The sequence below is a fragment of the Microtus ochrogaster genome, unplaced genomic scaffold (assembly GCF_000317375.1).
Source record: "Microtus ochrogaster isolate Prairie Vole_2 unplaced genomic scaffold, MicOch1.0 UNK10, whole genome shotgun sequence".
NCBI classification, from domain to species: domain Eukaryota; kingdom Metazoa; phylum Chordata; class Mammalia; order Rodentia; family Cricetidae; genus Microtus; species Microtus ochrogaster.
Genome location: NW_004949108.1, coordinates 9,496,864 through 9,507,363, shown reverse-complemented (window position 1 = coordinate 9,507,363; position 10,500 = coordinate 9,496,864). Strand labels below are relative to the sequence as shown.

At 47.8% G+C, this 10,500-nt stretch overlaps 1 protein-coding gene across 1 annotated transcript in view; it reads right to left on the bottom strand.

Annotated features, from left to right (window-relative positions):
* The window catches only part of Vsnl1 (visinin like 1), a 113,150-nt gene that overhangs the window by 10,164 nt on the left and 92,486 nt on the right, over positions 1 to 10,500 (bottom strand). Inside the window, exon 3 of the mRNA XM_005366550.3 lies at positions 1,875 to 2,090. Within this exon, the coding sequence (XP_005366607.1) occupies positions 1,875 to 2,090 (216 nt within the window). The remainder of the gene's footprint in view (positions 1 to 1,874; positions 2,091 to 10,500) is intronic.

Here is a 10,500-nt window from a genome sequence, read left to right as displayed (position 1 = left end):
GAGTATTTTCTGAACTAGTGATGGATGGGGGAGGGCACCACCTACTGTGGGTGGTACCATCCCTGAACTGGTGGCCCTGCAGGTCTATGAGAAAGCAGGCTGAGAAAGACATCTTGAACAAGCCAGTAAGCAGTATCCTTCTGTAGTTAGCCAGTTCCTGCCCTGCTTGGGTTTGTGGTCTTTTGAAGACAAACCACAATGTGAAGCGTAAGCCAAACAAACCCTTCTCTCTCTGAGTTGCTTTGGTCACTGTGTTTCATCACAGCAGTGGTAACCCTACCTGGGACAGTAGCCTTTCTGAATTTGCCTTGGTTAATAATAAGTGTGACTTGTGGTGACAGCACGCATGTTTTTGGTGGTCTTTGGCTAAAGGGCCTTAACAATGATTTGAGAACAAGTTCAGGGGATATGGGATTGGTCATGAGCGGGAGAAATGCGGCCAGAGGTCAAGAAGAAGAAACTTGGAAAAACCCATTGAGAAGGAAGATCACAGGGAGCTTGGAGAGAGAGCCAGGTTGCATATGAAAAGGAACAAAGGATTGAGGATTGAACGGTGAGGGAGATTAAAACAAAACAAAGCAAAAAACAAGGCTACATGCTTAGAAAATTTAAGCCACAACTAGTCTCATGAATAAGTGACCGTTAAATAGAGAAGTGAGGTACTATTTGTTAAGCATCTTGGAGGGGTCTTATACACATTGATGACAGAGCAGAAAAAGCAGAGGAGGATACAGCTCCTCCTTTTATACAGGGCGAGTATTAGAAGAACCTGAGCCTGACTTAAGGGGTGGGCAGGCTAGGGGCAGGACTCTAGTGAGGGGTCTGAAGGAGAGTGGCGGAATGGGAAAGGGTTCGTGGGTTTGGCCTGCTGTCTACTATGCTCATCTCAGCTCTGTGTTGTCTATGATCAGTAGAGTATCTCTCTTCCTTGACCATAGAGGGTGGGGCAGGGATGTACTGGCACACCAAGACCTTTTAATTTAATGAACAACACCAATGCGTCCATCAGCTCTGAGTGCCTGAGGGTTCTGGGATACAGCAGCGGGTGTGTAGAGCCCTGCTCTGTTCAGGATCTGTGTTTTGTTATATCGTCTATAGGAAGGGTCACCTGGGGTGATGACCCCCTTCGCGGTCGGGATAGATTGCTCTGGGATACAGTAGGCATGCTTGAGGAGGATTACAGGAAGGAAGGCTCGCCGGGAAGTATGACATAGATGGAGTCAGGTGATGTAAGGGAGAAGCCTAAGGGAAAGGTTGCATCCTCCTCCCAAAGTGGAGAGAAGAAAGAAAGAACACTATGGGACATCCAAGCGGGCTGGTGCATCTAAGAGGCAGCACCCAAGGAGAAATGGTGACGATGAAACCACAACAGTGGGCAGAGGAATCGCAGGTTCCTGCTAACACAACTCGAAAAAAATCTCTGGATTCCGTGGAATCTGGAAGGGACTCCCTACAGCTGTTCGCTTCACTGGACTCCTGTCCCTTTCAAACTGGTATAAGGAGGGGGTTGCCATGTTCAGCAGAGCCCAGCTAGATTAGAAACTGAAGACACTGACCCTGGCAATAAATACCCTTTGCTCTCAGAAAGTCTACTTTGTTGTTGTTGTTGGTGGTGGTGGTGGTTGAAGACCTTGTACTGAGTGAGTGGCCAGCTAAAGCTCCAGTTTTTGGAGTCAGGAAGGGCCTGGCTCTGGTTCTGTGACTGACATCCCTTGCACTGCAGTGGGGATCATGCAGAAGAAAGCAAAGCCTGGATGTAACTAGCAGGCTCCCAGAGAGTAAGAAAAATAGCTCTAGGGGCACCTGCCCAATATGGTTCTGGGGGTTGGGTCTTCCCTACCCACACTACCTTGGGTCCCTTCTCAAAGACCCACCTCAATGATCTCCAGCATCTCCACCCTGGTGATCTTGCCGTCACCGTCCAGGTCATACATGTTGAAAGCCCAGTTCAGTTTCTGCTCAAAGCTGCCCCGGGAGGTGATGGACAGGGCGCAGATGAACTCTCGGAAGTCGATGGTGCCGTCACCGTTCTTGTCGAAGGTGCGGAAGGCATGCTGTGCGAACTTGGAGGCATCTCCATAAGGGAAGAACTACAAAGAAGACACAAGACAAGGGTCAGGAGCAGGAGGAAGGACGGGCGCAGAGAGGTACCCGACGTAGAGGCAGGGGCGAGGAACGGCAGAGAGGCTCACACCACTGCAGTGTAGCCTGGCTGCCCAGCATGGCTGAAGGCTGTGCTGACCTTCCGTCAGCAGAAGGCATTGGGGCCATGACGATCAAGGGAAGGGAGGCAGAAGGGGAGGCCTTCTGGCCACTTGTCCTTATGCACAGGTACAGACCGTTTCCTGTGGTGGCATTTGGCTTCCACACAGGTGAGGTCTAGTCAGGACCTTCCTTTTTTTGCAGCTCCTTTCCTCATTTCCTTCAGGGACAGGATGGAGGCAGGCAGCAGGCCACCTGGGTGGTGCAACACAAACTTCCAGTTCCACCAGCTTCACCACACCACAGGAGGCAGGGACCTGCAGGGACCAGTTTTCTGCCTCTTTCTCTGGTGCCAGGACACACTGTGTCACCTCCCTGGGTGAGATTCCAGTCTTTTTTTTTTTTTTTTCAGGGACTTTTCCTTTGCAGAACAGACATTTAAAATCCATTAAAAATAGAACATGACTAGGGCCTATTGTGAGAGACACAAAGGGCTCTCTTCACAGAGCCGGCAGGCAACAGGCTGTGTGGGTGACAGAGACTGGACAGGAGGGGGGATGTCTATGGGAGGCCGAGACCTCTAGTGTCAATTCACAGTGGTCCTGCTGCCCCCAAGACAGGGTACTGGGCCTGTCACAAACAGCAGGCAGCTCTGAGCACTGACCACTACACGTATCTCTCAAGACCCCAAAAAGAAACAAAACAAACTGCTCTGTCCAAAGCCTGCATGGAAGGAATGCCTGCTTTTCTGGATGAAGATGTCCTAAGTAGGAATCAGTGGCAGAGGACCACGGTTGCTCGCTCTTGTTCCTGCCCTAAGTTTTGCCTGAGCCGAGGGGTTATGTGGTCAACCAATACTCATCTCTCCTTGGAGTCATTGTTAATGGGGCTGCTGGTAAAGCTAGTCTGCTGGGTTCTCCTCCTCCCTGCCCAGCCACGTCTCCCTGCACTCAGAAGCATATTGGAAAGCAGGCGAGCTCCCTCCAGGTCCCTTGAGATGGCTCAGCAGGCAAAGTTCCTTGAGTTTGAGTGCCACTGAGGGGAGGGAACAGAACTGACTCCCCCAAATTGTCCCAGCCTCCACTTGCATGCTATGTCATCTGTGACACTCACACACACACACACATCATACATCACACACAGCACATGTCAACCAATAATAAAATGATTCATTTTAAAACGGTAAAAAGAAAATTTGCCAAAGAAATAAAACAGGCCTTTCCATATTAGGACTCAACACGCGTGACCTAGAAAAGACATCGAATAACAGGGGCAGCGGAGGCCACTGCAGGCTGTGGCTAGTATAGCGGCTGTCAATCTGTGTATTACGACCCCTTTGGGAGTCGCCTGACCCATTAATAGGGGTTGTCTAAGACCATTGGAAATATCAGATATTTACATTACATCGGAACATAACTGTAGCAAATTGCAGTTATGATGTAGCAACAAAGATAATTGTTTGGTTGGGGGTCACCACCACAGGAAGATCTGTATTACAGGGTCGCAGCCTTAGGAAGGCTGAGAACCGCTGTTCTAGTAGATGTTACTTCTCCACACTGGCTCCCACATCTGTTATTGTGCAGCCAAAATCACCCCAGCATGCAAAGACTTAAAACAAGGGCAATTGTTTCTTTTTTTTTATTATTATTATTATCTCAGACTAAAAACTTCATAACTACTTAATTTTTTCACCAGTCCCCATCACCCCCCCACCCCTTTTTTTTGGAAACAGTCTCACTCTGCAAACCTGGCTGGCCTGATCCTCACTCAAAACAGGTTGGTCTTGAACCCACCTGCTCCTGCCTCTCAAGTGCTGGGTTTACGAACAGAGAACACCATTCCAGGCCATCAAACTTATCTTTATATGGTTCTGAAGACCAGCGTTGCTCATTTGTTTCCTGTCTCCTAGATCCCTAAGCATATCCTTTCTCTCTCAACTTCCCCTTTTCAGTACTTAGACAAAATTCCAAGGATTTCTTTGAGCACCGTTCTGGGGGCTAAGGAGGCAGAAACCAACGGCTTGAAGCCCTGGTGCTTCTGGACAACATAGTCATAGCCGGAGTCAGTCGGTGTCTGCAATGGTCTTTTTAACTGGGAAGAGTCAGCAGAGCCCAGGGGACCTTGGGAAGGGGGCGTGGTCTGCAGGAAGTGCTTTCTTCCTCTTGGTCTGCTCAGCAGGATTCTTTTTCTCATTCATCCCTGCCCCTCTGGCTACTGAGGGGCTGGAGTGTGAGGACTGGAAGCAGGTTCTGAATGCAGGAAGGACCAAATTCATCCCTGGCACATCTCAACATACATGTTTGCTCTTTGGGCATCATGTGCGCCAGTGGAGGATGTCTCTTTCCAGGCGGGTGTTGTTAATGTGCCCCTCTGCCTGTAGGTAGAGCTGGTGCAGGAGATTGGACCCTGGATTAGGGCAGAGCCAATCCTTCGAAGATTCCCTGGTGCCCCCTTGGGTGGTTTGTCACCAGAGAGCACTGGGCACATTTCTTCTTTCCAGGCGTCTTTTGGAAGTGTGATAGCCCCACATTCTACGTCTCTCAGCCTACTTTAAGGTCAAGGGTAGCAGACAGCTTTGTCTAAAAATAGCTGGGCACTGTAGGTCAGCATATTAAAAATTAATTTAGAACTGGAAACTCTTGAGAGAGAAATCGATCACAGATTTTGGACTATGAAAGTTACACGTGCCTTCGCGTTTACTGGGGAAGAAGCCGGTGAGCGCTTGAGAGCCGTCACGTATCTGGAGTGATGATTTCCTCTGAAAACTCCTTCTGCTGTGTTCTGAGATTTTCTGATTGGAGAACATCTCTCCTTTTGATGGCCTGATATAACCTTAGATAGGTCATCATGGAAAAACGGAGCCCTGTTCTCTTTAGTTTCTTCAAGAGGGAAATCAGGGTCACGAACTCAAAACTTATTTTTCTCGAGAAGAACAGAGCCTGAGAATACTGCCATTTCCCCCACTCACAGTTCTTGGCTTTTCTCCATCTATTTTGCCTCAACTCCTGTGATAAATATTGATATAAAAGTAATTTTTGTAGGCAGTGAATTTTTTTTATTACTATTTTAAGGTAGGGTTCCCCTGTAACCTAGGCTGGCCTTGAACACTGAATCCATCTGTTCCCATCTCCAAAGTGCTAGAAATACAGGCATGCAACACCACACTGGCTTTAAAAATGAACATTGAGATTATACCTTTGTCTGTATAAGATACTAGTTTTACCTCATTTGTTTAATCCTTATAATAAAACCTGCCCTTATCCATTTCATTTTAAAGTCGGGCAGTGGTGGTACACACCTTTAATCCCAGCTTTTGGGAGGCAGAGACAGGCGGATATCCATGAGTTCGAGGCCAGAGCATGTCCTAGGACTGCCGCGGCTACACAGAGAAACCCTGTCTCAAACCCCCACCCCCATTTTTTTTTCATTTTATGGATACACAGCCAAAGCTTGAAAGATTGTGGAGCTTGTTTAAGAACTAGGCTGTAAAGAGAGGGATTTGAACTGATATCCATCCAGCCATGCCGGCCACACCTTGTGATTCTCTCAGTCAGGAATTGGTGGAGGAAATAAACAGAAATCCAGATTTGTCGAATTGTTATATAATTCCTAGCTTCCATCATCCCCAAAGCCTGAAATTGTCTCCTGTGCTCATTGCCACCTGCTGGTGGCATCTATGTGCTTCTGAGAAATGGTGAAAATGCAAGCAAGGGTTATGTTAAAGACTGGTTCATTCTTTAATTAAAAAAAAAAATCACACCCAGTGTGGGGGCACACGCTTTTCATCTCAGCTCTCGGGAGGCAGAGGCAGGCGGATCTCTGTGTGTTTGAGGCCAGTCTGGTCTACAGAGTGAGTTTCAGTGCAGCCAAAGATACACAGAGAAGTCATGCCTCAAAAACAAACAAAGAAAAAAAAAACCCTGTCAGGAGTAGCAACTATGTGTCAATCAATCTTGTATTACATGTTGGTAACACAAGCAGAATAAAAAAAACCACAGAAGGCATTAATGACAGTGGAAGACTTTCTGGTGATTGGAATGAGAACGGTCCCAAAAGGTTAATATATTGGAATGCTTGGTCCCTAGTTGGTGGAACTATTTGGGGGAAGGATTAGGAGGTGCGGTCTTGTTGGCAGATGTAGGTCACTTGAGATTTCTAAAGCCCACGCTATGTCCAGTTGCTCTCTCGGCCTGGTGCTTGTGGATAGAGATGTAGTAGCTCTCAGCTACTGCTCCAGCGCCATGCCTACCTGCCTGCTGCCCTGGCCCCCCAACAATAGTCATAAACTAGCCTCTGAAACTCGAAACCTCACTAAACTCTTCCATAAATTGCTTTGGTCATGGTGTTGCATCTCAGTAATAGAAAAGTAACAAGACAGGATATTAATTAAAGCACTTCACAAATAAGTCTAAAAACCATGTATAACAAATTGTCCATAAATTCACAGACGGAAGTAATAAACGTTGTGAGTTTGAACTTTATGGAAGATGTGTGGTCACTTCCTCCCAGCCTATCACCAGGCTGCTGATGACCCTTTGCTCTTCTGCATGGTCTAGAGTTTCTCAAGTCCCTGACTGAACTTCACACCCCTACCCTGAGAAGACTCAGACTCAGGAAAAGCTAAAGACCCTGGGATGTGCCTGTGCTCTTTGCTTCTCCCTCTGGTAGAAACGGGATCAGTTAGCTCCACAGAGGAGCTTTTTCTGAGACAGGGGGCTGTCCCTGTGTTTCTTTGCAGGGTCTATCCAGTGAGTGAGGATTGAAATGTCCATTTCCTCTAAGAGGTGCTGAGGCCCACCCAGCCTCTCTGTGCCTGCCAGAAGTCATGTCATCGGCCCCTTTTCCTCCAGAACACCCGGTGTGGGTACAGACATAATCTCAGAGTACCAAGCCATCCATACAGGCTACTGTCCTTCTCTGTCCCTCACTCAGCGCTCCTCTGCTCCTAGTTGCTGGTGGAGTATACCTCACCAATCTAGAAGTCATGTGACACTTAGAGAGCATTGGCACATGTGTGGGGGTAGGCGGCTGAGGGTTGGAGCAGGGGAGGGCAGGGGTGATCATCTCAGGAGGGTCTTCCCTTTTGGCAAATGTCCTCTTGCTTCTCTGTAACGAGACATGTCAATTCCCCTTGAACCCCTCAGTTGACCTGAAAATGGAAGGCGCTGCCCAAGTTGGACCTTTAGCAAGGCCTTGTCCCAACCTACTGATGTGCTGTGTGCTGTGGCAGGAGGGTGTGACATGACACCAAGGGCCCCACGGAGGATGGGCTCTCAGAACTCTGCCGGTTACCTGCCTCCAGTCCTCAGATCACAGAATGGGATTCTGTAAGTTAGCCTAAAGGAGAAGTATATGTATATATGTATGTACATACCCCAGATAGAAAACCCACAACAAACCAAAATTGGACTTGCTAAACCTATGTGTTTATCCAGCAGGGGGAAAGGGTCACTCACAGAATATGGATGACCCCTAATCAACCACACAACTGCAAAGTCTCATACCGTTGTGGACGACGACCTCAGAGAAGCTGCAGCATGGAGTCTCACTTGCTGTCAGCTTTCTATTTCCTTTATACATCCTAATATGTTGCAGCTTATGGATAGAGGAGAGGAATGAGTGACAGCTGGAATCCCAACTGAGGGTCATGTGACCCTTTCTTCTTTTGTGGTGTATATACAACTTCATCGCCACTACCATAGACCCAGCCATCATGTGCTAGCTAGTCTGGTTACTTCCATCTCTGCCAGGCCCAGGGCATCTTTACTCCAAGATGACAACAGGATGGGCATGTTATGCCTGGAACGAGAAGCGATGTCATAACAGACTGAAGTGTAACTGTGCTAGGTTTCTGGCTGCCAAGTGTCCTTAAGGTCAGCCTGGTACTTCATTTTGGCCACCAGCTTTTCAGTCCCATGAGGTCTAACCCTGGATGTGACCCCAATGCCTTGGCTGCCCTGTTAATTCCACTCACATGGTACCTTGTTAGCTCTTGACTCCTCCTGTTTATCCACTCCCTAGTCTCCAGTCCAATCTCCCCATAACTCCAGAGGAAGCAGGGATTCTCCCAGGACTCCAACTGCTGTTGGCACAATTCTGTCCAGTTTCAAGGTCTCTGTTCCTGAGCTTTCTGTTAACCCCTCCAGGCTCTTGCTGTGCCCTCTGGCTGTAGCCCTATGGTGTGTGGAGCATATCCTGCTGCTGCCATGGTTGGAAATGCTCTTTTAACCCTCTGTCTATTTTAGCCCTCAGCATCCATCTTTGGAAGCCCCTCCTCTGAGAGATGCCTCAGTCCAAACTCCACCTCCCTGGGAAGGGTCAAGACAGCCTGCCAAGTGGTGACCCCTCCCTAGGGAGGGTCAGGATCACTCCCACAGGCGATTTAGGCTGCCCCTCAGAGAATGAACACATGGTCTCTTGGCTATGCCTGGTCTCCCCTTCTCTCTCTTCCCCCTGCCATGCTTTCCTGGTGCCACCCAGGAGTACTGCATTAAACATGTGCATCTTTTATTTGGTCTGATTTGGTCTGATTGGAATTATTTGCATGGGCAAAGAGGCTCATCTTAAGAAATATTCCTAACATTGTCCACCCACTTCATGCTTGTTTTTCAGTTCTTGGGTCAGATCAACCTGTTGCATTCACATCTTTGATGACAGTTATTAGAGTCGTGCAGTTGCCCACAGGACTGCTGACTTAGGTCATCGGTGACCTGAATAGAGCAGGGGATGCCACCACTTTAATCTCTGGTGCCTGGTACTAGGCCAGGTACACAGTAGGTGTTGAATAAACATCTGTTGAGTGTGTAAACAAGAGCATAGCAAACCTGCTCCAACAGGTGGCGCCCCTTGCAGCCCCACCCAATGATCAGGCCAAGGGGAGAAGTGTGTTCTGAAGGGTCCTGAAGTCAACTGTGCGGAGGGAGGCTTAGCATTTGCATCTGGCTGCAAGTCTCATTGTCATTACTACTTTAGTGGATGACTCATGGGGATGAATCATTTCAGCTCAGCATGAGCACTCTTATCACGTGGATGAGAAGGGGGGGGGGAGAGAGAGAGAGAGAGAGAGAGAGAGAGCGCTCCAAAACCAGTTTCCTGTTCATGTGTCCATTCAATAGATACTCACGGGAGCTCTGCCTGGGTAGAGGGAGGTTAAAGAGAAAAAAATGCTGGAGGATATGAAGGAGTGCCAACGTCTGCCCTCCTGCTGAGGAAACTCAGTAGGGGTAGATGCAGTCACTGGCTGTGTCCCAAGCACTGAGTTTTCAGGAAGGTGACTGGGGGAAATGCTCACCCTTTCCCTCCTTCCCAACAGGTCACTCAGGACTCAGAGCTGCCCCATCTCCTTCCTGTCTATAACAGCACCCATGCCTCATAGTTGTGCCTCTCCAGCATTGTGACGTCATCTCAAATCATGCTTATTTATGGTTCTTGCAAATGACATTGAGCTTTGAGAAGAAAACCGATGCTGAATTAAGTTTCTAGAGAGGTGGCATTTGGTGCTTGGGTCAGAGTACATAATATTTCATGGCCTAAGCAGGATGGTTGAGAACACCAGGGAGATTGATTGGCTAGACACCCAGACATGTTCACTTCCAGGTCCCCCTTGACCCCCACCCCCCACAGCAGCCTTTAGAATTCTCACATTGGGAACTGCCAAAATCACCTTAACAGTAAGGAAAGTCTGGTATTTTGATCTTTATTGTTTCTTCGCTTCGTCTCAGAGTAGAATCTGGTGCATTGTGTAGGTGCCATATAGGGTGTCTTGTTGTAGAAGAAAAGCTACAGGAAGTGACAGAGACTCAGGGTGTGGATGACCTCTAAGGCTTCTGTTACCATGGATGTAAAGTGAAGGCTAAATCAAAGCAGCTCCAGGACACCCTTTAGTTAGGATGTTTTATGTATTTTTCTGATTCTGCGTAACATATAAAATGAACAGGTTGATAGAGAGGCATGCAGATGGATAGGTAGTGCATGTAGTGGCGTGTGCCTGCAACTGCAGAACTCTAGAAACTGAGGCAGGGCAATTGAAAATTCAAGGCCAACCTGAGCTGTGAGACAGTGTCTTAAACGGACAACAGTCCCTTCTAAACAAGCCCCCAAATAAATCAATAGCACTTATTACCCCGTGATCAAACTTTGAAAGTGAATATGTGTGTAAGTATGTATGTATCTATCTGTCGGTCTATCCATTTATCCTGTCTGTCTATCTATCTATCTACTATCTATCTATCTATCTATCTATCTATCTATCTATCTATCTATCTATCTATCTATCTATCATCTATCTATCTATCTATC